At 44.6% G+C, this 26,731-nt stretch overlaps 1 protein-coding gene and 1 pseudogene across 3 annotated transcripts in view; one reads left to right on the top strand and one right to left on the bottom strand.

Annotated features, from left to right (window-relative positions):
- The window catches only part of EGFR (epidermal growth factor receptor), a 200,647-nt gene extending 188,581 nt beyond the window's left edge, over nt 1-12,066 (bottom strand). The window contains exon 1 of one of the 3 annotated variants that reach the window (XM_073886883.1): nt 11,715-12,066. In XM_073886883.1, the coding sequence (XP_073742984.1) occupies nt 11,715-11,802 (88 nt within the window). In that variant the 5' untranslated portion in view covers nt 11,803-12,066. The remainder of the gene's footprint in view (nt 1-11,714) is intronic. The other 2 variants (XM_025853155.2, XM_073886885.1) reach the window with 2 other exon arrangements.
- A 13,962-nt stretch (nt 12,067-26,028) lies between these two features.
- On the top strand, nt 26,029-26,496 carry LOC112809788 (large ribosomal subunit protein uL24-like; annotated as a pseudogene).
- Nucleotides 26,497-26,731: the final 235 nt, after the last annotated feature.

The following is a 26,731-nucleotide window of genomic DNA, read 5'->3' on the forward strand; positions in this document are numbered from 1 at the left end:
CTTGGTCAGTCCCCTTCACCCCGAAAACGTAGTCAACTCTTGGCTGAGGAAATGTCCCCTTTTCCTCTTAGTCACGAAACCCTGGAATATTTTTCCCATTTTTAATCAATGACCTATGCATTCCACTTTGCAGCCAGAAAAAAAAAAATACAAAAGGGACAGAGATTCTTCGGGAGAATCTGTACCAGCGAGTGGGCGTACCCACCTGACAGGCGACCAGAAGCGTCTGCTGCGAAATAATACTACCAACAGGGAGTGTGGTTGAGTCCGAGAGCCAGAGAGATGCCATCGCCCACACAGATGGCCAGCAGACCAAGCAGTCACCCATATCTGGAGTCAGTGTTCCCCTGTAAGCATTACCCCGGTCGCTCACGTCATGAGGCACATCCCCCCCGCCAAAAAATATGAGAACCAATCTGGATCGTACCAGGTTCTGCTTACTCCATATTGGAAGGCTCAATAGAAGTGTGTGCAGGTGAAGCTTCACCAGGTTCAAACTCTCTTTGTAAGGAAATTCATCTGCAGACATTGTCCCCTGAGAGGTGCACTGAACCTCTCCACTATGCTGCTTCCTCAGACAGAGACGGACTTACTGAGCTCATCGTTCTCTCTCCACCTCTAAGACAACACCTATTGAGTTGACCTGTTTGATGGCCCCTTTCAAAATCACCAGGTATTAATTATTATCTGTTACTTTTAAAACTACTCTTAAACTTAGCTCAGGCCTTTTTGGGCTTAGCAGAACATCGTGTGAACAGGATTCGGGATGATCATGAGATCAGGACTACTGTTATTACACTATGTGGTACCTAGTGGTTCCCTTTTAATTAAAATTCAACCTTGTAAATAGTGTTCGGAAGTCACCCAACCTATAAAATTTCAACTAGACTACAAGCCTGCATTCAGCACACCAGTGCTGACTAACATTGAGCTTCACCTGTGGCTACCACCTGCTCTACCGCTTCCCCTACCACCTAGATGAGAGAAAGCAAGCCTAGAAGGGAAATAAAGTCTGACCTCCTCCCAGAACAAGATCCGAGGAGGAAAGAAAAAAATTCCCCCAAACTGCAAGAGAAGTATATACACTATTGGCAATTTTCCCCACCCTGGCACCCCGTTTTCATTGGCTTCATTAGCATGGTTCAGGCCTGGAATTCATGCCTACTTATTTTCCTGGCTATCGTTTGAACGTTTTGTTTTTGCAACTGGGCAACATTATGAATATGTAGTAGTCATTGCCCAACACTCTCAAAGCCTGGCTTTTCTAGCCAAGACTTTAAGAACAAGACTCTGGCATGAGGGAAGATGGACTCAGATAACCACCCAGGTCTCCAATCCGTCTGGGACTTTTCCCATTCGATGCCTCTGCTCCAAACCAGGCACATCACTGAGTTTGCATTTAAACGAGAGAAAGAGAGAGAGAGAGAGTCTTTAGAAGTCAAAAGCGAAGTGAAAAACTGAGCAACTAGTCTGACACTTTATGCTGTCCCATTTCACCAAATTGCTCAACTTTGTCTGTTCTGCCTTGGCTGGGAGGACTTTTGTTGATTGAAGGTGAAGTGGCATAGCTTTTGCCCAAATAATTTTTGCAATGCATAGAGACCAATTACTAAGCAAGCCACCCTGAAAATCAATACACTAACTGCATGCTGACTGGAAAATTTACTTATTCAACAAAAGATGCAACACCTTTGGCTCTTAAAAAAAAAAAATTTTCCCTGAGTGATATTCTCTAAACCTCTACAACATCAATGACAACTAAAGATCATTTATTCAGTTTACATATGGGGCTTTTTCCTACTTTGCTTTATAATTAAGAAATATAAGCATGTGGGGGGGGAATTTCTGCTGGAGTGCTGAAGTTTCCACTATGTTAGAAACAAATAATAAAAAAAGTTCTTTCCTTCCTAATGGAGGAAAATAAACACGTATTCTGAAATTTCTTTTGGAAAAGGTATACCACCATCAAATGACAGATCTACTAACTGTCACATCACACATTCTGTTCATTCAAACAATGACACTCCTCTAAGTGAGAATTGTGATTTCTGTAATAGTTTCTCCTTAAAGTCAACGCCACCATGTATGATCTCAGGCAGAATGGCTTCTTATAAAGGATCTGATATAGAAAACCAGCAATCCTGGAGTGTCCACAATTCGTTAAGTTTGTCTTCTTCATAATAGCTATTTATCCACCCTAATGAGTTTAAGTGTGTGCTTCATTTAAATCACAGAAATGACTCTACACATCTGTGTGTGTTACCGCATTTTGCCATAGGCATTGCTGACGGACCCAACTGCTACATCAAGTTGCTTTCTCTCCTCATTTTTACCTCAAGTATTTATAGATCTGGCAATTTACGGAAGTTCATGACACAACTTCAAAAAGTCATAGTTCTAAAGTACATGTTTTCCAGGCTCATAAATTTATTGCCCTGTATCATATGAAATGTGCAATTACAATGCATATATAAGAGACTTAACTCTAAAAAAAAAAACACAAAGACTTCATAACAAGAAAAAAGTGGGAAAGAACAAAACTGGAGCAGAATATACCAGAATTGTGAGGGGCACTGGGTACAAGGAATAGAAGTGTAACAAAAAAATTTGAGAATATTCTGTTAGTCTTTCGATTCACGAATAGGACTACCAGTGAGGGGAGGCATCAACAGCTAAAAAGCAATGGTGTCTTAAAGGAGGAGAAAGGAGAGTTTTGGAGACATTTGATACTGGTGTCAGGAAATGGTGTCTGTTGTATGGCAGGAAAACCTCCCCGCACCTAATGTTGACTAACTTGGTGATCATGGGCAAATTGCAGAATCGCTGAAAGCCTGAGTCCCTCACCTTCAATGTGGATAATTATCCCCATGCTGTGGGGTTGTTAGGAAGCTTGGAGAGATGGATGTTAAGGCATTGTGTAAACTGTAAAGTGCTATACAAATGCAAGGTGTTATTATTATTATGACATCAGTGTTTTAACATCTAAATCACATAGACAGCACACTTATTATTTACAAGTTTAAATATGTATCTTGCACGCATTTAGATTGGCTTTTAATTTCATAGATGTTTGCAGCTGCTAGGAGCCATCAAACCATCTAGTTTAGTTATTTTTATGGAAGCTGAAACTGGGAAGGTAGATCCTAACCTGTTTTCTCTATTATAACTAACAACAGATTGCAGAGGGGAAGAATGCATTAAGGCATGTCCTAAGAAAAACTCCTTGAGCAATACAACTTTTGAAGGAAGGATACATGTCTATTCATATTTGTATTAAAAATAACCATAAACACTGAATGCCTCTGGCGTTCTAACTTGAAAAAACTACGTAATATATTTTTGCAGTCATTTGTCCAAGTTTTTCATTTACAGTCATAAATCAAAATTTTCTTTCTTGAAGATGCATTCATAACCTCTTGCAAAAAAGAAAGAGAGGAAGGAAGCAGGAAAGGAAGGGAGGGAGGGAGGACAGATTAAGGCACTACATTATTCTCACTCATAAATACACTGCATGCATACAGTCTATTAAACCACCAGGGAATGCCAGCAGAGGTAAAGAAAGCAAGAAGTAGCTATAAGGATAAGGTTTCTGATTCTCTATTAACTTTGCAGCAAATCAAAGCCAAGAAAATGTTCTGAAATTCATCATAGGGAAAGGCCCCTTAAAATCAGTATCTTAAAGGCCAACAGGTGGCATGATAATTCTTCAACAACCGCCTTTCTTTTTTCTGGCATTCATGTGGAATCAAAATAGATGAAATTGGGGGGTTCTGGGTTTTTTTCTTTTCTTGGAAAAGAGATGATAATTATTTAAATTTCTAATACTGTGTTAAAATATACTTTCAAAAACGGATCTTTAAAGTTAGTACTAGTGGGCGCCTGGGGGGCTCAGTTGTTAAGCGTCTGCCTTCGGCTCAGGTCATGATCCCAGGGTCCTCGGATCGAGTCCCACATCGGGCTCCTTGCTCAGCGGGGAGTCCGGTTCTCCCTCTCCCTCCGCCCCTGCTTGTGTCCCCTCTCTCGCTGTGTCTCTCTCTGTCGAATAAATAAATAAAATCTTAAAAAAAAAAAGAAAGTACTAGAACACACTTCAAATAGTTTGTCTAACTGATCTTGCTCAGCACAATTTAACCATCTGCTACGACTTGTGATATATAAGAATGAACTAGGAGATGCTGTGTAAACACAGACAAGCCGGCAGTTGTCAGATATTCAATGTTTGCTGGTAAATAAGCAAACCCAGGTTTTTGACGTTATAAAACAATCTTTCTGAAATCTCATTTATGATGGTAAGAATTTTTTCAGGCACACATGCGCATCCTTGAGGACTAGCACAGATTCAATAAGTGATTTGTTTTTATTCCAGACTCTAAAATAGGGATGAATTTATGAGTATGGGCAAATAAACTAAAACATGCACTGTTTTTCCCCCTCAAAATGTTAAGTTTGTCATATCGGAGGGACTATATGCAATGCATCAATTTTCTACAAAACCTGGAGTAAAAGAAAGGATCTTTCAAACAGTTATAAGGATATCATTATATCATGTGTAAGGCAACGCAATTGCTAAGGCAATCATGACATTAGCATCAGGCACATGCCTGCATGTGCACAATGTATCACGTTTCTGGTTTTAAAGTAAAATCCTTCAAAAATGTTCTTAAAACTGCTGCTAAGTAAAGCGGTCTAGAACCACTTCTTTATTTCCTCTTACATAAAGGCATGAGTACCCAAGGGAGCACCAACAGCCATACTTTATCCTTTGTTACAAATCTACCTGTTTCCAAATGCTCTCTGCAAATCAACAGGTAAATCTGTGCAATTTCCAACAGTGAATCAGGACACAGATGTCCTCTCACAAGTGGCAGTGGCTCTCCAGTTAATTTGAGAGCCCCTTTCTGACTTCAGTGTGACCCAGTGTGCATTTATTATGTCTAGAATTATGAAAACTTTTGTCTCTCTCTTTGTTTTCTGTAGGAGTTAAATAAAGGATGTCAAGCAATCATTTTTCTTATTCATAACAAGTTGTAAAGGGCCAAATCATGCTCCCGGGAAGAATGCTAGAACTATCAACTATAATCCAGATTCTAGTTTAATTCTTCACATCTGGCCATATGTTTTAAAAATGCCATTTTCATTTTTAGACGTAAAATGTGTCACCTCCCAGGCACTTTACTTTTGACGTTGTAACTTTCCTCGTGGTCGTTTAGGAAAATGAAGCAGGAAATTCTAAAACCTTAGCAGGTGCTCTAATAAGACATTCACATTTATATGACGACGGGTGACGGTGTCGTCAATAAGAAATGCGGGATGGCCAATGTGTGGCATTATACAAATATGACTCCCAAGGTTCTTATACGCACACTACATTACTTATCAGTTGCTCATAAATGCAACTGATCGGACCGCTAACCACAGCAGCCTAGTGAAGAAAGCAGCCGGTAATCCAGAACCCAGCCTGGATCCACATGGACGGAGACAGCGAGCATGAGACAGGCTGGGGGAGGGCTCTTGTATGGCCAAAGACAATACCTGCAATTGAAACATCTCATAAAACGACAATTCAAGGCCACGCTGCTCTCTTGGGCTCTGGACCTGTCTACTCTACCGGCCCCTCGACTTTTCCATCTGGGCACTTCGCATCCACCCAACCGACGCTTTTCCTCCTGGAGCATTCACAGCCCCTGCGAGTGGCGACCGTGTTTATCCTGCCTTCCAAGCCAGAACCCTGTGTGTCACCTGGGATCCTCTATGTCTTGTCCTGGTTACACATTAACTGCCTCCAGGTCAGCCTGAGTCACTTTTCTGCAATTCTCTCTGCTCTCCCGCCCGCATCTCTCCTGGCCTGCAGAAGTCAGCTCTGTCTCCCTATTTCCACTGTTGTCTCCGCAGTCCACTCCGCACCTTGCTGCTAGAGTTCTCTTTCTCAAACACCAAACCCCTCGTGCCAGTTCCCAGCTTAGACGTGCCCGGTGCACCTCCCCTGGGACAGGAGGACAGCGAAGCCCATGTGAAGGGTAGCCGCCCCATCTTCCCTTTCTCCTCCAATCACACTGAATAATAACCAGTGCTACTCGGGCCTTTGCAACTACTGTACCTACTCTTGGGATGCCTTCGTATTGTAGTCTCCAGGGAAATACCCGCAGCTTGGGGCGGATACTCGGCCCCCTCTCCAGGTGGCATTAAAAGCAAAGAGTAATACCAGAAGAATTCATCCGGCACAGCATTCTATCATTGCCTCTGTGACGCACTGGTTATCCAGAGATTTCTCTTCCCCTGGCTGACTAAAGGGCAAGTACCAACTCTGATTCATTCCTAAGTCTCCAAATGTGGATGGAACAGTGCAAACTGTTCACTGTGGCTCACGCACAAAGAAAATAAAAGCTTAAGTTGTAATAGGTAGCACTTTGTGTCCTTATACTCGAAGGACAAACAATAGAGGTAACTTATGTAATTATTTTACTAAATCAGGGCCAGGTGTGCTGGCCCACCAGCATGGGCTAGAACTTGGAGCGAATAAGGAAATTCTATCCCCCCTGTGTTCACTTTCACATACTACTTTCTGAAGCAAGCTGCTGAAATTCGGTAGGAGTAGAATGTATTTTAAGCATATGCAATTCACAGATGCTTAGTCAACAGGGTCAGGCACTTGATATTATACTTCAGGGCCTTCAGAGATTAAAATGTCAAATCCAGCACTTAGTTTCTAACAGGGCTAAGTAAACAAGCCACTGCTGCTCACCGGCCCTAAAATACCCCTCCTGCTCCCAGCTGGCTGGGGGAACTTTCTAGACAACTGAATTGAGTGTGTCCATCTAAATGTGTAGGAAGGAGGCTGTACCTAATGTCTCTGAAAAAGCGAAAATTTCAGTCAAACCGGTTATTTGACAGAAGCTTGGATCCTTGCCTGAATTCAAACTAACCTGCTCATGCCCATGGGCTGGATGGCAGACTATCCTGAGATGTTGTGCAAAGAGCCAACTGTTGGAATTGTCTTCTAGAAGACAACCTTTCTGGGAGGAAAATGAAAAAGAGGGAACGGACAGAAGCTATGATGTCAATAAGAATGGCCTATGGGAACAAGTTTTATATTCTATTCCCTACGTGTTGATGGTTTAAGAATAAACCAGTAATAACTGAGGCCAAAAGTGTTTATGATAATTACAAATGTCTGAAAGTGACAGAAGAAAACAAAGTGAAAGTAGTTCAGTACAGATCTGAAGAGCAGAATCTAGTTTTGAAACTATACATGGAAACAATGCCTGGGTGAACGAACCATTCTAGAACTTTGAGCTTTTGAATTTTTCTCAAAACATACCCCTATTAGTAAAACCTAACTTTAAATCAGCCCATTTCTACTGTACTTACTAAGTCCAAATTAAAACACACACAAACACACAACTTCCACAGCAAGCCACAGGGCAAGGGCCAAATGATTTCCCAGGTGGGTCCCTCAACAAGCTAAGCAACTGATCCCTAACATTCTGATCCCACCCTAATGCTGGGGCCTCGGGCACCAGTGTGGGGCTATCTTCCCTGAACATCCATAATCATCAATTTAATATTAGAGTTGGCTTGCCACTCCTGTCAGAAGAGTTTCAGACACTAGCTGCTGGTCCTGTAGCTCAGATCAAAGGGGGGGAAAAAGAAAGGGAGTATTTTCTTCTTAAACAGGGCGGAATCCTTCATCTTTACTGACACTACCTCTAAAAACATTTCAAAACACGTTAGTGCTGTCCCGTGGACCAAGTCTAATTATGTAGCACGACGGATTTTGGCAATCGGCTTCTTTAAACTTCAGAATGAGTTCTTGAAAAATTACAGACTAGGAAACTAAATACATAAAGCTGGAAATAATGGTCAAAAACCTACTGGAGGCATCAACCAGTTACTGCTAGACAGAGCTACACAGGTGTGAATACATGACAGATACATAGATTTCTGGTCTCCTTTTCAGATTTGGAAAGCAATTTACTAACACACATCCTCCTTGACTTACGATGGGGCTGTGTTTTTTACTTTACAAGCCCATTGTAAAGTAAAAATATTTTAAGTTGAAAATGCATTTAATACACCTAACCTACCTTAAACATGCTCAGAACACTTACAATTAGCCTACAGGTGGATAAACTCTAACACGACGTCTATTTTACATGAAGTGTTGAATATCTCATGTAATTTATCGAATTCTGTCCTAAAAGTGAAAAATGGGACGCAGTGTGTCGGTTGTTGACCCTCATAATTGTGTGGTTGTTGACCCTCATAATTGCGTGGCTGCCACCCAGCATCACGGGAGAGGAGCCTACCGCATATCACCAGCCCGGGAAAAAATTCAAATGAAAATTCCAAGTACAGTTTCTACTTAACGTGTGTTGCTTTCACACCATCGTAAAATAAAAACTTTTAAGACAAACCATCGTAAATCGAAGACCATCTGTACTTAATGGCTTAAAGAGTCACACTGTGGAAGCAATAGTAGAAACTATTAAGATCACCGCTGCCCCTTTTAACTCACAATGTCTGGCACATTCTGTGTACTCAATAAATACTCCTTGAATTCAGAAATGAGGACTCAGGAGCCTGGAGCTGCTAAGTGACATGTCCCCCTTGACACTGAGCTGGAATGAGAAAACGGACCTCCTGGCTTCCAGGCCAGGACTGAGCTGGGCTTCTTCACATCTGAACTCCTTAGAGAAAAGAGGGTAGTGGTTCTTCACCTGGGATACGATTCAAAATCCTCTCATTTATTCGTCTTCAACACAGCCCAGACCTCCTGAATGGAGAATGTCTTCAGAGAAGCAGCTGAGACAGGCTCCTCGCTTCTTGAGAATTCTTGCACTCTCCAGAACACCCCCCAGGGTCTCTTCTAGAGCAACACCTTGACCTCTCCATTTTGCAAGAGGGAGGGGCTTGCTTAACAACCCCCAGGCAATTTCCAAGCTCACTGCTGTTCTGGTGACAGCTGCCTCCACATAAGGCAAGCAGAGTGACTACTGAGGAAATGAGCAAGAGTCTAGACCACCAAATAGACGTTTTGTTCCAAGTTTCACACAGAGACCAATCCTAAGGAATCCGTTCCCTGGCCCTCTTCCTCCCCACTCCCAGGATCGGGCGTTGGATGATCACACACACCTGAGCTGGCGGTCCTGAAACCAGAACTCGCACAAGGTGGTGGAGTTCGGTGGTTGAGGCAGGACTCTAGGGTGAGAAGGCCTGAGTTTGAATCCTGGCTCTGCTTCTCATGAAATGTGGAAGTCACTTTACTTCTCTGTACCTCAGTTTCTCATTTTATAAATAGAGTACCCACTACATATGCTTAATGTAAGGATTAAAAGGACACTTAAAACAGTGTTTGACAGTACTGAGTGCAATAAGAACAGAAGATACCATATCTTAGAACCAAAAAAGTCTCTCTAAAATGAACCAATTTTCTTGAACAGACTGAATTTGATAGGGGTCTTTAACACCTTTTATAAAAATATCTCATTTTATATTTTTAATAATTTACCCTTTTAAATTGTTTGTTTGATGTTACTTTAACAGAATGACATTTGTTCGCCTACTCTCACAATTTTATTCAGGAGCATCCTGTTTTAAGCGAATACAGGACAGTCAAATTAAGTGGTATTTATATTTTTCTCAGAAACAAATCTCCAAGCACTAATAGCTGTGTTCAAAGGGGTAATAGCAAAGAGCTGTGAACACTTATGGAGAAAAAAAAAAAAGTGATGCTTTGGAGGTGCTCCAAGAGTCAATTTAAAATAAGGAGGGGGGGGTCCCCTGTAGCAGAGAGGGAGAGATACCACCTGCCTGAGAGGACTCTATCTTGGGCTGATTCAGGAGCAGGACCAGTCTCCAGGACTCCCAGCAGAGATGAAGGTGAGCCCTTCAGACCCCTTAGAGGACGCAAAGCTTTCCACCACCTCTGTCAGTGATAAGACCAATAGCTTATTACTGAAATCACCCCCCACCTCCTCTTTCCTATATTTTGCAAGATTAACACTCCAGTGTTCCAAAAGTTTGTATGTTCCATACACTGGCAGGTAATCTTTCCAGAGACTTTACCAGTCTCTTCTCCACCGAAGTGACTCTAAAACCTGGCTGCCCAACAGAATCACCAGAGGAGCTTTTAAAAACCCTGATGCCCAGGTCTCATCCCAGACCAATGAAATCAGAATGTCTGGGGTTGGGAGCCAGACATCAGTTTTCGTTTTGTTTTGTTAAAATCCCAAGTGATTCCAACGTGCAACAAAGTTTGGGAACCACTGGTTTATGCGTTAATGCTCCCCTAGCAAACTCACTCAGCACCAAACCCCGACTCCCTATGCCAATGACATCAACGGCAAGTACCGACCTGACTCCTGGAACCCGGGTTGCTTGATTTTGAAATTGTGTAATTAAACCTTCTGAGGCATGTTTCCCATGTCAAGTGGGGTTATGGCCGGTAGTCACGAAGCCAGACTCGCTCATGTTCAGTCTGGACATTTGGCACCCATGAACCATGGACATCGGTCCTTTTTTAAAAAAATTAGTATTTTGGTTGGCCCAATGTCAAACTCCTCCAAAAGCTAAAAGGAACATCCCAAAGAGAAAATCTTCGGGATTCTGAGAAGGAAAGTTTGCTGTGAGCCTTATTTTGAAAAAACCGTGGGGACCTGACCGGAATGGGTTCTGCCCCTATGAAGTTCGGCAGCAGGACCCAGCTGTCCCGCCGCTCTGTCCAGCTTCGCCTTAAAGCCTGGATACGCCACCAAAGGGCTGCAGGTGGGGGCAAATCTCGGAAGTTCCCGGGAAGCGACGACTTAGCGAAACCCCACAAGCCCGAGGGGCGTGGACGCCTGGGTGGGAGCTCTGGGCTGGCCAGGAGTCTAGGTCCCCCCCGACCTGCAGGAGGATGGAGAACCCCGCAAGCGTCTGGGGGGTCTGCGCCAAGGGGCGGGTCCGACCCCACCCCACCCCCCTTTTTTTTTTGCTTAAGACGAAAACTACGCCTTTCCTTCCCGGTAGCCACAGGTAGAGACAGACACGAGACCCTCGGGTCTCTCAGCTCAGGGTTGCATCACCACACGTGGGAAAGGGGCTTGCAGGGTCCTGCGACCCCCCCAGGCCTGGACCCAGGCTGGCAAGGCCAGGTCCAGCCGAGTGGCTCAAGTACGAGACCCCGGTGTAGGGAGGACGTGCGGTGGGTCTGCTGGGGAAGCCGCCTGTCCCAGGAGGCCCGAGGAGTGAGATGGATTCCCGGGGGGGGGGGCAGGAGGGGCTGTAGTTCCCCAACTTCCCAAAGCCCCTTGGGCGCGCTCCCGGGGCCCGGCCTGGCCCTTCGGGGGGACAGGCGCGGGGCGCACGTGCGGGAACCAGAGCCGCCCCGCGCCAAGTTTTCGCCTTCGTCCGCGGACCCCGCACAGGAGGCCAGGAAAGTTGCGAGCGCTCCGGGGCGCCGAGCTCCAGCCGGTGGTTCCCACACCCCGCCCGCAGCCCCGCTGCCCTGCGCTGGGAGCCTCCCGTCCTGGGCCGCCTTAGACTCGCTCAGCCCAGAAACGAAACGTCCCGTTCCTCCCACAGCCCCGGCCAGAAGCGCAGCTGATCCTCAAGGAAACAGGAAAGGAGGGGCGGGAGGCGCGGGACGCCGAGCCGGTGCGGCGAGCGCAGGCTGGGCCGGCTGCGGGTCGGAGCGCGTCGGGAGGCGGCGTGCGGCCGGCGGGACTCGCCCTTACCTTTCTTTTCCTCCAGCGCCGGACTCGCCTGGAAGTGCGCAGCCAGCAGTACCAGGAGCGCGGCTCCCACCGTCCCGGAGGGTTGCATCGTTGCCCCCAGGCGCTGGCTCCTGGGCTCCGCAATTAGGACCGAGTCGGGCGGCCGTGCGCGGCGACGGCCGCGGCGGCGAGTCAGGACTCGGGTGGACGCGGAGGTAGCCTGGCGTCCGGACTGGGAGGCGGCAGCCGCCGGGGCTCGCTCGGGACTCGCTCCGGACTCGGGCCGCCCTGACCGCGGGCGTACACACCGTGCCGGGGGCGGAGGCTGCTGCCGCCGCGCTGCGCCGGGGGCTGCCCAGACGTCTAGCTCGTGGGGGCGGGGGCCGGGAAGGCCGGGCTGGAAGGAGGAGGGACCAGGCGGCGGAGGAGGGATCGGGAGGGAGCCGAGGAGGAGCGGCGTGCCTGAGAAGGGAGGAAGAATCAGCAGCGAGGACCGCAGGCGGGCACCGACTGGAGCGGTGGCGGACGGCGGTGGCCCCTGTCGGCCCGAGCGCACCGGGGAGGGCCGGCGTGCAGGGAGGAGGCGGCGTCCGGGAGCCAGCGGGCGCACTGGGGAGATCGTTTCCGAGTGGGACGTTCCCCGCGCTCTCCCTCAAGTCCCAGTCCTCGCGGACTGGCCCAGTTACAAAGTGACCCAGCCTCCGTTGAGCCAGATTTGTACCAGCGTCCCCCATTTTCGCCTTTCGTCCCTCCAACTTGCGGAGCAGACTTGTACCAGCTCCGGGCAAACTGGCCGCGCCTTAGGCCCAAGGCCAGATAATGGCAGGGCTGGAAACCACTCCTTTATTCTGGCTCCCAACTCCTCCACTGCACCCCAGGATCCTAATGGGGGTCAGAGGCTGGCCTGGCAGCCAAGTCGTTCCTCGCCGCGCCCGCCTGGCAGGAGTGGCAAGCATCTGAGTTGGAGCTCTTAAGTCTGAGGGTCCTTCACATCCCGTCAAGCACCCTAGAAATTGACCGAAATAAGGGAACCTAACTCTGCTCAGAGACGGGCCTTGGAAAATACTAGTTGAATGAATGCATGAGTACCAAGAGAGTCCACAGCATTTCATATGCCAGGAACCAGCCAGGAGGAGCTAAAAAGCAAACACCGTGTGGTCAATTCGCAAAAGAGATGAGCGCTTCGAATAAAGGCTTAACACAAACACCCGTGGAGACACTTTTAAGAAGCGAGGTGCCCCACTGCCCTGAGACAAGCAGGTAACCCAAGCAGGAGAAAGGCCGGGGAAATTCACTAAGGGTTCGGCCGGAAGAAATTGGACTTTCTCCCGCTGCAGACTAGAGCTACATTTCGTTTGCAAAATAGGGCCTATTCTCACCGTTCCTTCCCAGACCAGACAGATAGACTCTGGCCCAATTCTACAACCAAATTCCCTCCTCTCCTCACAAGATTCGTTATTGACATTCAGGCCCAGTTCAACACTGGTCGCCCTACTGTTTGAGTAGGAGTCACCAACCTAAGTGGTGAGTTAGAGCCCAGAACTTTCCTGAGTCACCAACCTAAGTAAGTGGAGTTAGAGCCCAGAACTTTCCGGCTGCTGGAGGACGGGTCCAGAGCACAGGGTTTCTCACTCTCCGTAGGACCTGTATTTTTTCATGTGAATGTAGAGTCATTCTTGTTTGTTCCTTTGTTTTAACAAATAAGAACAACCGCTGAGCCTTCTGAACTCATTTAGGCCCTGGGTGAAAAAGGCTATGACAATTCTACAGGCCATGTTTTGGTTTCCTCCACTTGTTCCAAACAAGGACTTAAAGCAGTTTGCAAAGAAACACAACCACACAAGTAACACAAGCTGGAGAAGAGCAAACCAGAAACATCACAGTGGAACATAGAATGAATCTGGACGTGAGTCTTAGAGAAGATCAGCACACAACAAAGTCCTGTGCATTTACTTAACAAGACCACAGATTTGGCTCTGACACACTTCTGTCAAGGAAACATGATGGGTGGCACAAATCATAGTGTCCACATGTTAAAACACCAGTCGATTAAAGCTACAACTAACTTTTTAAGACTACATAGCAATTTCTTCCATGAGTCCCTCCAAAGAAGACAATGTGTAGACTTCGGAGTTCTCACTAGCCATTTCTTTGTAATAGTACTAACCTTTATAGAGATAACTGGTTCTACCAACCTTTGATCTGATCTGATCTGATGGCATCTCAGGAAGCAAAGCTTTAGGAAAACAATTACTCAAGGAGGCAGTGGGACGCTTCAAAAACACCATTTGATACTGGGTTGATCCTGAGGAATGGATAGGAATGGATGAACTTAACATCCTACTGGGGTACCTATCTCAAGTTTGAGTTTCTCCTCTGAGTTTGTGATGTAAGGGGTGACATTCCAGATGATTTTGTACTCTTTGGCAGGTTCGTGGGGGTGTACTGATAATGTGGTACTTGTGAAGTGAAAAACTATATGGCCAACCCTGCAAGAATGGCATCCTCTGAAGAGAACAGAGCTGTGGCCAGACTGGGCCTTGCGTAAAGGATGCTCATGCACCCAGTCTCTGCAGAGAGTGCTCCCAGGGCATGTACCAGGCCACATGCCAGGCAAAGGCCACCACCATCATCACCACCATAGGAATGTTGCAGGGACAGCCCCAACTCCATGCTAAGTACTGAACAGAAATTAGCTCATCTGACTACCCGTTAGCTAGGTTACATTTCATCTGCTTTTCATATCAAGGTGACATTCCATGACACTGGCTTGGAAAGGTTAAATAAATAACTTCCCCAATGTACCAAAGTGTGCATTTGCTAGCCATGAAGTCAGCCTTGAACCCAAATCCAGGCCATGTTCTCCATCACTCTAATACTACAACTTTTCAAGTAGAGACATCAGGACCTGAAATTCTCTTTCAGAGTATGTCTTGGAAAGTTTTTAGAGAAGTTACAACCAAAATTTCTGCTTGGCCAAAAAATTTCTGGGTAAAGCACCCATGCACACCATATTAGCAGGTATGTATTCAGACTCTACTATTTCCCATATTAAATCTCATATGGTCCATCAATTTCCATAACACATTTCTTTGCCAGCTACAAATTGGAGACTTCTTTGCTCCTCTGATGAGCAGTTTTCCTCTTTTTGAGCTTTCTGAGTATTTTAAATAAGAGTTTAATCTTTTCTAGAAGAACATGGTGGTGAGTCCCCTGCAACCACACACTCTGTGGAAAGGGAGGAGAAACGGGTTATTTGACAGGGTAAAGAAAGGAGGGTGTCAAATATTTTAAGTTCCTTCTTAGACGAGAGGCATTTGACCACCTGTTTTCTCTGGCCTTTGAGGGCAAAGCAAAGAGTGATGAGGAAAAACACAGATTGGCAGATTTCAAAATTTTTAAATAATCTTTAGGAAACTACTAGAGGTATCTAAAAGTGGAATGAGCTGCCTCTGAGTGGAATGGTTTCTCATCCTCAGAAAGCTTTGTATGCAGGAGCGATACTAAGGGAGGTTGTGAATTAAGGCCTGAACTAGGTCCTTTCCAATCCAAAATTCCAAAAGAACATGCATTTCTAAAATAGGTTCCCATTTCAACGTGCATGCATTCTACAGCTCTTCTGAAGATATATTTTAAGAAGACGCAAGAATGCAATAAAGGGGTTGCCTCTGGGGACAAGAATTAGCTGGGGGTAGGGGTTGGAAGGAGGCTTATTTTTCAATGGTCCTTTTATACCTTAGCCATTTTGTACTGTGAATAGGCATCACCTAATCACCTATTTCCGTAAGATAAGGGTCAGTGACCTCAGTAGTCCCCCTGTTGAGGTTGGAAGGGGGCGCTGCTGGTGACAGACTTTCTTGGTTTCTTCAGCCATTTATTCTCTCCCTTTGAGTCAAGTTATTTGCATTTGACTCTGACTTGAGACCTATCTCTGGCCCAGGAGGGAAGAAGCCGCTTCTTTTTCAGAGATAATATGCTGACACAAAACTGCTGAGGCATTCATTTGTCATTAGTATTCTTATTAGCATTATATGTCATTAGTATTCTTCATTATCTCTAGGGTTGAGGGTTACGTAATGCTTAAAAAGCAGGATCACATTTTGGAATGCCAGTTTCTGGCATTGTTGAGATGTTTGTTAATTACTTTGCAAAGGATCTTGTAGGAAGTTTCTGGATCCTGCACAATGCTTTGCCCATATTAAAGGTTTAAAACAGATTAAATAATTTTGTCCAAGGTATTACTACTTGTGTCAGGGATAGTTATAACCAGAAACATTAGCCTCCGGGTTGCAACTGGTGGCCTGAAGACCAAGTTCAGGATATAGATGTGGCTTGTGTGGCTCATTCAATATTTATTTTAATTGAATTAATGGCAACATTTAAAAATCAGGACATTTCACATTTAAAATACGGAATTTGTGTTTCTTTTGAAAAAGGGGCAGTGCTGGTCAACTGGGTCTACTTTCAAGCCACATGGCAATATGCTGGGTGATTAACAGTCCCCTTCAGAAAGGGTATTCTGTCTCCAGCTCACACTGACACCACCAAGCTTGATTCATCAGTTCACAGATCCTCTGTGGCTAACTGTAGGCATTCAAGTTTGCAACTGCACCCTTCCTGGTTAAGCAACAGTATTGTCAACCATGCTGTAGGTATGATTCTCGTCCCTGGTGTTCCTTATCTTCCCTTGTCTTTCCATCTCGTCCTCGCTCACCTCATGTGTGCGCATATGCGTTTGTTGATAGATTTTGGTCCAGAGGTCATAATACACTGTATATCACGATAGACCTCATCTTAAATTAGCATTTTTCAAATTTTAGCACATTTCGATTTTTTTCCCAAAAAACAGATGTTTATCACTGCTCATGTTTATACCATTATCATGATTGACATTCTACAGGCATATATTTTAATTGATATATACATATATATCAATTTTAACTTATGTATTATTATATATATGTAATTATATATATAATAATTCAACTAGAAGTTACCTGAGACAGATAGAGTCCTGTTGTAGGACAGAGAAAGAAGACCTGCTTCTCAATGGATGATGTATGTACAATAACCATGTACCATGAGCTAACCATGAGGTGGCAATGGTTGAAAACCGGGGGTAGGAGGTGGGGGTTTAGGAGGGTGCCTGGACTAAATATTATTGCTTACCTTGAAAATCAGCAAGTTTTGTCCATTTATCTGTTTATAATAAATTATAATAAATGATAAAATATGTGCTTCATTAGGAAACAACTAGAGACATTTTGAGTTATTTTAGCTATTTGTAATTTAATTATTTTGATTAATATAATTATGTCTCTTCTCACAGAATAAAGGTCATGTGGCAAAGACCTATGTCAAGCTTATATTCTTCTAAATGGGAATTCAGGAAACTTCACAAATTAAGAGAATTGTCTCACTTTATTTTTCTTCACAAAGAATATAGATGCAGTGAATAAAGGATTTATCTGTACTAAATAAGAAAAAAATCACTTTTGAGGAAGTCTCCAGAAGTTAGATTAAAAGTGGCATTTTAATTTTTTTTAAGATTTTCTTTTTGAAATAATCTCTACACCCAGCATGGGGTTTGCACTTAACCCTGAGATCAAGAGTCACAGGCTTTCCTGACTGAGTCAGCCAGGTGCCCCTTAAAGAGGCATTTTTAGATGGTGGTGGGGTCTGTAGGGTCTGTAAGGAGGAAGATATTGTAGGTTAAAAATGATCAACAGGGCTAGAGAAATCCAAGTTAATTGCTTTTCTATTTCTTCAATTGAATGGAAAATGAGACATTGTTGCAGTTGTTAATTTTGCAGAACTGAGCCACAAGAAAGCCTGAGTTTCCACTTAGGCGGGGGAGGAACATCGGAGATAGGGCCCTGCCATTTTTCAGATGACAGGGTGAGCACCTTGTCCAGAAGAATTGTTTCGGGAGGGGAAGGACTAATAAATAACATTTCAGTAATAAAATAAAACACAACGGAGTTCGGAGTTCTTGGGGCTGTTAGCTATTGTATGAAAATTCACAGTTGGAATAAATGGCATTTACTCTACGTTCACTGAGTCTGGAGTGGCTGGGAGACAGAGGTCAGTCACCAGTTCCTGTGCTCATAGAAATTATAGTCAGCCTGCAAAAGGTCACCTAGACTAGCCAGATGTGTGTGTGTAAGAGTAAGAACCTTTCTACCTTAATCATCATTTTCACTGATTTCCAAACACCACCCAAAATAGGATGTTTTACTATTCTACTATGAAAATCAATTCTCAGTGCCTGCATTTGGGGAGATTACTGTGTCATTGGAGATGAGTGAGTTGTTCTGATAGTGTGGCATTTAGTTTTGCTACCTAGTAAGATGATTTGGCAAGTGCCTACTGCCTTTCCTTCTGAGTAATCTCGCTTGAGAACAATTCATTGTAGCCCAGTGAGGAAATGTAGAGTGTGTACCTCAGGATCTGGCTAGCCCATCCCCCAAGGGAAGATGGTGGTACTTTCTGGTCCCCTGGCAGTCAGCTGTATGCTACGTTAGTGGAGGGAAATGGATCCCTTCTGTGTAGAAGCTCTTGGAAGCTGGATGGATTTCCCTGAGACCCCTTTTCCCTCTTTCTTGTTGGCTGGTAATGCTCCGGAGAGGGGCTTCCTCCTCAGCGTGGGCCTGCAATGGAATTGATGACAAGGAGCAGATCCTTCTGCTGGACACATAGGTCACTTCTACATGATGGGCATGAAGAGTGGGATAGAATCATCCCTTTCAGGCTATCAGGATTTTCAGGTGTTTTTTTTTTTTTTTTAAGAATTTTTTTTTAAGATTTTACTTATTTTGGGGGGGAGAGAGAGTGAGTGCAGGAGTGGAGGGGGGAGGGGAAGAGGGAAAAGCAGACTCCCCACTGAGCAGGGAGTCTGACGGTGGCTGGAGCCCAGGACCCAGGATCATGACCTGAGCTGAAGGCAGACGCTTAACTGACTGAGCCACCCAGGTGCCCCTCAGTTTATTTCTTACTCCCTTATACCCGAACATACTTTAACTTATACAAGAAGAATTCAACCCCTAATTAAATATTTGCATATTTTATGTCTACTTCATATGAAATTGTTTTCTGTTTGCTACATAAGCATTCATATATATGTTTCTATAATAAATATGTGATACCTAAATGGGGTGTCTCTCGATCACATGGGGGCCCCCAAATGTGGGGTGATGATCAGGTGGAAGCCAGTGGCTCGGGCAGAAAAAGGATTCACCCAAGGCAGAACAAAGGAGATAGAAGTGTATTGAGTATACACCAAGGGAGCTTGCACAGGACAGCAGAGGAGAAGGCTGTCTGCCACGAGGTAGTGGGTGCGGGCTGTTTCTAAAGCGGTAAGATGACAGTGACATATGGAAATCTCCCTTTTTTTGGTCACTGTGCCCAGTTGTAAGTAGCCCATTGGTCAGCTAGGGCCTATGGATATTTTGAGGTGGGTCCCATTGCTCAAGCCTGATTGCCTAAAAACAATATACATATTAATATTCCGTATATTTAAATATATACACACACGTATTTTTTTTTTTTTTTTTACTGGCAGGGGGTGGACATGAAGTAACCATATGAACTAAAAATTGCCATTAACTAAATGCGACTTTGAGGGACACCTGGGTGGCTCAGTCGGTTAAGTGTCTGCCTTTGGCTCGGGTCATTATTCCAGGGTCCTGGGATCAAGCCGTGCGTTGGTCTCCCTGCTCAGCAGGGAGTCTGCTTCTCCCTCTCCTGTTTCCCCTGCTTGTGCTCTCTCTCTCTCTCTCTCTGACCAATAAATAAATAAAATCTTTTTAAAAAAATAAAAATATGTAAGTAAATGCGACTTTGAGCATGTTTAATTTTTTCAATCTTTCCAACCAAAAGCCTTAGTTTTTTCTCTCTGTAAATAGTCGTAAATGTTTGCCCCAAAGGTTTGTTATGACTTGAAATAATGTACACACCTAGCACATAGCTTGACAATAACTGCCACGTACATAGGTTTTTGGAGCTATGGGTTGCATATATAACATTCTTTCACTTCCCTGAGTTTTCTTTTCTTTTTAAAGATTTTGTTTATTTTGACACAGAGAGAGCACAAGCAGGGGGAGCGGCAGGCCGAGCAGGGAGCCCAATGTGGGGCTCGATCCCAGGACCCTGGGACCATGACCTGAGCCAAAGGCAGATGCTTAACCATCTGAGCCACCCAGGCGCCCCTGGAGTTTTCTGTATATGCAGACAGAACAGTAAACAAAGACCGATCACTGGCTCAGCTCTGAGCCCCCCTGTCATGGAGTGCACCCCTTTAGATTTATCCTTCAGTTGGTCTTCACGGTCATACGAACAATCTAAACATAGAACTGGTCATTAATTTTTTTTTTATTTAAAAAAAGACCTCCCCCTTCCCCATGGCATAACTTAGCAACAATGATTTTTCTCTGAGATTTCTAATTATGAACTTTGAGGACCAGCCTTGTTCCTGGCCTTCAAAAGAACTGCTATTTGTTATAGCAGCTGCAGGGGGAAAAAAGGGCAATGAATGTCCCAAAGAGGGCTGGCACCCACACTCAGTGCTCCAGCCGTCTGCAGATGGACGTGCTAACAGGGACCACGCGATATACTCCATCAACTGGCACTCGCCAGCACCTCAGCACAATAGCTCCCCGATCGCCTTTCTTCAAAGGTTGCTTTCAATCCCGCTCCCCTTCCTGTGGGGTGCGGGTGGGGAGAAGTCTCGGGTTCCAGACTGATCTTAGGATCTTAGAGCAGCTGTGAAGGTGAAAGTTAGCTGTATTCAAGCTGGAGGGATTTGGAGGCCAAGTGCAGTGAGTGGGAGGAGGAGGCTGGTAGTGCTCTGAGGGCCTCTGCACAGACTAGAGGCAGTTGCCTGGGGAAACCCCAGAGCTTCCTGCCCGCACCCACCCCACCCCACCCCCCCAGGCGCTTGGCCAGGATTTCTGTGGGATTTTGACATTGTAGAGCTTCACCTGAGACGTGTGGGAAGCTGGCCCTGCATCTGAGCCACACCTTGGGATATGTATGTATGGTGTTTGCAATTCCTTCTTTTTATTATGTTTGCCCTCTTTTTTTTTTTTTTTTTTCCTCCTGGGGAGCTTTTTTTGTCTCTTTGTAAATCTTTCACTTTTAAATAAGGGCTTGGATGCAAGAGGAGCCAGGGAGAATTGAGGGGCGTTCCCTGGGTTCCGCAGGATGGATAAGGGGAATACTGGTTCCTTTCCACTCCCCCCCCACCCACCCCCCCCCTGCCTCCTTTTCTGAGATTTGGGATGCTTCTCAAGTGTCTCTTTGGAATTGTTAGTTAGATTTCCTGCAGTGTCTTTTGCCCAGCACCTGCGGAAGATGTCTCCAGGGAAACTGGCTGGGGCAGTTTCTGTTTCAGCTGGGCTTCATTGAGCGCGGACACCTGGGGCCTCAGGGAACCAGCGAAAGGTGCAGTGGGTTGAGCTCCTAGCTCCACCATAGGAGTCCTGGCCCTCCCCAGAGAGGGCATGTCCCAAGATGCGGGGCTCCCCAGACAAGCATGGGGATACCTCTCTTCCCCAACGTGTTGTTTTGCTCTACGTTTACCCTAGACGGAGCCAGGGTTCTCCTGGTCAGCCTGCTTTGGTGTAGAGCTGAGCGTCTCCTCCAGCACCCACTCCCCTCACCCTAGTCCATGGCCACATCTTCTGGGGGAAACACCCTCCCCACGCCGCTGAAACTGGGGAGCAGAGAAGCTCTCATCTTCTCTGCGTCTCCTGATCCCTGTGTTTCGCCTACTGCTAGCCCTTGGGTAGGTCAGCCGGCTGTGTTTTTACTGGGGTACATCTTTACCTATCTCTGGAAGATCTAATGCCCCCAAGTTCTACATAAAAGATTAAGATAAATTCTGTGACTTCGGGCAGCTTCATGGACCAGTCTGGTCCGTGATGCGTCTTGCATTAACCTCAGGCTGTTCTCTCAGTAGAGAAGACAGGAAGAGACTGTCTCTGGAAAATGCAGTTCTTTTGCTTCATGTTCCAGCACATTTTAACTCCTGCAGGGCCCCCTTCCCTGGTTCCAGGATTCTGGCTAGAATGTTATCCGACCCCAAGGCAGAGGAATTAGGCCTCTGCTATGAACAGACAATCCAGGACCAGCTCCAGAATGCTGTGCCCTCTCCAAGGTGGGTTTTTTTTTTTTTAAGATTTTATTTATTTATTTGACACAGAAGGGTGGTGGGGGGGGGCGGCAAGCACAAGCAGGGGGAAGAGCAGGCAGAGGGAGAAGCAGGCTCCCCGCTGGACAAGGAGCCTGATGAGTGCGGCTGGATCCCAGGACTCCGGGAACATGACCGGAGCTGAAGGCCGATGCTGGACCGACTGAGCCACCCAGGTGCCTCAGGAGGGAGCATTTGAATATATGGAGAAGAGTCAGTGAGACAGGGGTCTGGAAGGAGACCTTGTTTATACGGGGGCAGCAAGAAAGCTGGTGTGGCTGGAATGGAGTAGAGAGTGGGAGAGGGGCAGGAGCTGAGATCAGAGGGGCAGGGGGACCACAGGGCCTCGGTAGGGCGTTGTAATGTTGTCAGCTTTTACTGAAAGATAGATGGAGAAAAAATTGGAAGACTTGGAACAGAGAAGCGACATGCATGATTGACTCAGGTCTTAACTGGATCCCTTCTGGGGGGCACTGTGTCCAGAATGGAATGAAGGTAGGGAAGAGGCTATTGCAATAACCCACGTGAGACGTGGGCCTGGCTTGGCGCTGTGGAGATAATGACATGTGGCCAGATTCTGGACGTAGTTAGCTGTAAGAGCTGACACAAATTACTGATGAGTTGAATCTGGGGTATGAGAGAAAGACAAGAACCAACGATGACCTCAAGGCCTTGTTCAGCAAGTAGGAGATGGTAGTCTTCACTGATACGGAAAACAGAAGAGGAAGAGAGGTTTGGAAGGGGGAAATCTAAGCATCCGGTTTTGAACTTGCTATGTGTGAGATCCTTTTAGATTTTCAAATGGAGATATTAGGTAGGGAGTTGGATCTTTAGGACAGAGGGCCAGGCACGAGATAAAAATTGGGATCATCAATATACAGATAGTACTCAAAGTCTTAAGATTGAATGAGATCATAAAGGGATTAGTAGAGAATATACTTGCTAAGGACATGTGATTAGAGTCCTGAGCCCTGGGGCCTTCAATGTGAAAAAGGCTCAGGAGATAAGGAGGAAAAAGCAAAGGAGAGGAGTGGCCTGATCTACTGTCTTGGAAGCAAGTTGAGAACAGGTTTCAATGGGGAGGGGTTAATCAGCTACATCAGAACCTGCAGGTACATGAGTGGGATTCTTTCTGCCCTAGTACGGTGCTTCCTTTGATGCATGTACTATGATTTATTTTCTTGGTTCCTTACAGAAAGACATTTAGAGTATTTCCAAGCAATGCTAGAGGCATAACCTGGAGTACTGATTTCACACATTGGCAAGTGAAATTTCTGAGTGTTTTGTTTCCGATTTTAAAAGAAAATTTATTTTAATTCTCTTTTTAAGATCTGCACTTTAAAAATTAAGGTATAATTTACATTCAGTAAAATGTATGCATTAAATGTCTTTGTATGGTTTAGATTTGCATTTCTCTGTGTCTAATGAGATTTTTCATGTACTTATTGACCATTTGTGAAGTATCTGTTTTAAATCTTTTGCCTATTAAAAAAAATTATTAACTTGACAGAGGTGTAGTTGTTTACATATGATAACCTGTATCTGTTTAAAGTGTAAAATTCAATGAGTGCTGACATTTCCAGCCTCTGTGAAATCACCACCACCAAGACAGGGGACATTTTGGAGGGCCTGGCTGGCTCAGTAGGTGGAGCGTGTGACTCTTGATCTTGAGGTTGTCAGTTCGAGCCCCACATTGGGTGTAGAGGTTACTTAAAAATAAAATCTTAAAAAAGAAAGAGAGGGGACATTTTCATCTCCCCAAAAAGGTTTCTTGTACTCCTTTGCAGACCTCTCTCTTTGTCCCTTGCTTCAGGCAACTACTGATCTACCTTATGTCACTATAGACTAGTTGGCATTTTTTAGAATTTCAGAAGGAATCTAGACATCAAAAGGAATTACACAGTATAAAGTATTTTGGGTCTGGCTTTTGAGATTCATCCATGTTGTTGCGTTTATGAGTAGTTTGTTCCTTTGATTCCCGAGTTAGTACTCCATTGTATGGATATGCCATGTTTTGTTTATCCATTCACTGGTTGTGGAACATTGGGTTGTTTCCAATTCTTGGCTATTATCAATATCCATAAAATTGCTATGGATATTCAGGTACAAGTCTTTGTGTAGACATATGTTTTTGTTTCGCTTGGGTAAATACCTAGGAGCAGAACTAGGGAGTTGCAGGGCAAATGCTGGTTTCACTGCTCCTTTTTCCTCCTGTGCTTCTGTATCATGTCTGCCTTCAAGCTGCTGTATTTCGGTAGGGCTGCCAAAAACATTTCTGAAATGTTTGAAGAAATCGCTAAGGATTTTAAGGTAAAGCAGATGTTATTTAGACAGTGTGTTGGCGATAACTTGAAACATTCCGACTCTACGGGCATGCTTACCTCTCATTTCTCCATCGAAGTGTGTACCTACAGCTAGAAAAGGGAAGAAGTTGGCGACACATTTCTCTAAATACTGTCATATTTTAACAAACTCTAAAAGCTTAGCATAACAATAATCTTTATTGATGTTTCAGACTTCCTATAATTTCCGTTTGGGTAGAATCTAGAGGTAAGATTGGACATGATAACAGTTATTGGCATGAGTGAGACAGCTCAGGAGTGTTGTAGATCCTGCTGTTTCCTTACCATGACTCAACCTGCCCAAGGAAAACAATAGAAAATGAGTTCCTAGTGGATGTCTTTTTGTAATCAAATAACTTTGACTCATATATAAGACAAGTCACCTGGAATTTATTAGAAGAGTGCCTACACTCTATGTGAGCATTAAAAATGTGATGTTAATTAGTAAATTAAAATCAGAGATCAATCTCTCTTCGGGGGGGTGCACTTTTTTCAGACTTCTCAAGGAAATATGGAGATACTAAATATTAATGAAATCGCACACTCTATTTCTCACACAAAAAATAATAAAATAACTTAAAATATTTAACTGTAGCTGAAATGAAAATCGTAGGGATGACAGAATTTCCAACTAAACTAATAAAGATTAGAAAAATTACACACAAAATACAATATTAATTAGATATATAAAGTAATATTTTTGTAAGAGCTTAAAGTAAATATACATGGTATTAAAAACGAGGATATTTATCACCTAGCCAAAGTGAAAATATAAAAGGAAATGGAGCACAATCCATACATAAAAATCTAAAATGGAAAGGACAGCAAAGAATGATAACCAGGGAAGGGTTCAAAGGAAATTATAAATGACAGTGAAGAGCAAAACAAAACCCATCCAAATAAGGGCACATAAAACATGATTGCATAACTCAAATGGGAATAAAAAATAGAAATGAAAAATGTTTTTCTTTCTTGGGACTCAAAGAAGAGAAAACTTAATCACTTTTCAGTGATCTGATGTATATATAGGGCCAGTGTGTTCAGGGTGAAGCTAGATATTTTTCCTTCTGGGATCATTCTAAAATTTTGAAAACAATATGGAAAAAAAAAACACTTCAGGATCTTTAAAAATACCCTTGGAGCCACTGAGTTTACTCTTAAAGCAACAATTCAGTATGTAGCATTCATCCAAATGCCACCTTTCAAGGTATGGGACAAATAGACAAACACACCAAAGCCTGCCATCTGCCATCTAACCTGTAAGGGAGAAACGTCAACCTGCACCTGTCATAAGCTAGTCTTTATGCAGAGAAATGATCCAGTTCTTAGTCCAAAAAGACATGGGGAGAGGCTCACTTGCCCTCCTGGCCTTCCCAGTGTGGGTAAGTCCTCATCCTCATTTCCCTGCTGCTAAGAATTTGTTCACAGCTGCTGTTTAGAGACCAGAGGAGCTTGAATCATCCTTAAGTTCTGCAGAAATGATGAAAGTGACCCAGTGAAAGAAAATGTAGTATTTATGCAGTCTAGGGACCCTGGCTGCAGACATCAGCTCACCAAGCCTGCTGATGCTGCCCTGGCTACCCTCCCAGCTGGAGGTCTGACCACTCTTGATTGCAGGGCAGAGGGGAGAAGGGAAGGTGGGGCGAAGGGGAGGTGCTGGTGAAGTCATGAAACCTCTCAGGCCACCCCCAGAGCCTGTCTTCCCGGCGGATGTGCATGCTGCTCTAACAACTGCCTGTAGTTAAAAGTAAGAAATCTATAGCTCTTCCCTCTTGTGGCCATTGCTGAAGCATCAGCAGCCAAAATGAAGTTCAATCCCTTTGTGACTTCTGACCAGAGCAAGAACTGAAAACGGCATTTCAGTGCACCTTCCCACATTCGCAGGAAGATCATGTCTTCCCGTCTTTCCAAAGAGCTGACACAGAAGTACAACGTTCGAAACATCCGAAAGGATGATGAAGTGCAGATTGTGCGAGGACACTACAAAGGTCAGCAGAGTGGCAAAGTAGTGCAGGTTTACACGTCATCTACATTGAACAAGTCCAGCAAGAGAAGGCAAACGGCTCAACCCTCCATGTGGGCATTCACCCTAGCAAGGTGCTTATCACCAGACTAAAACTGGACAAAGACAGCAAAAAGATCCTGGAATGTAAAGCCAAATCTGGCCAAGGAGGAAAGGAAAAGGGCAAATATAAGGAAGAAACAATTGAGAAGATGCAGGAGTAAAGTAATCTTATATGCGACTTGAAATAAAAACTGTTAAAATGAAAAAAAAAAACTAAGAAATCTATATTTAGCTGAAGGACTTGTAATGGAATTAGTACTTTTGTTTTTGGTATATCCATAAAGTAGATGAACGACCTGCATGATCTGGATGGGAGAGAATAGACAGTTACTAAACCAAGAAGGCGCTGCTTCATATCCAAGAAGGAAATGGTGAAGGAACTCTTTAAAGGTCCTCAGAGATTCTAAATGGATTCGGAGACCCCATGTGAACATTCAGTGAA

The sequence above is a fragment of the Callorhinus ursinus genome, unplaced genomic scaffold (genome assembly GCF_003265705.2).
Source record: "Callorhinus ursinus isolate GAN/ISIS: 27379988/994484 unplaced genomic scaffold, GSC_fseal_2.0 scaffold73, whole genome shotgun sequence".
NCBI lineage: Eukaryota > Metazoa > Chordata > Mammalia > Carnivora > Otariidae > Callorhinus > Callorhinus ursinus.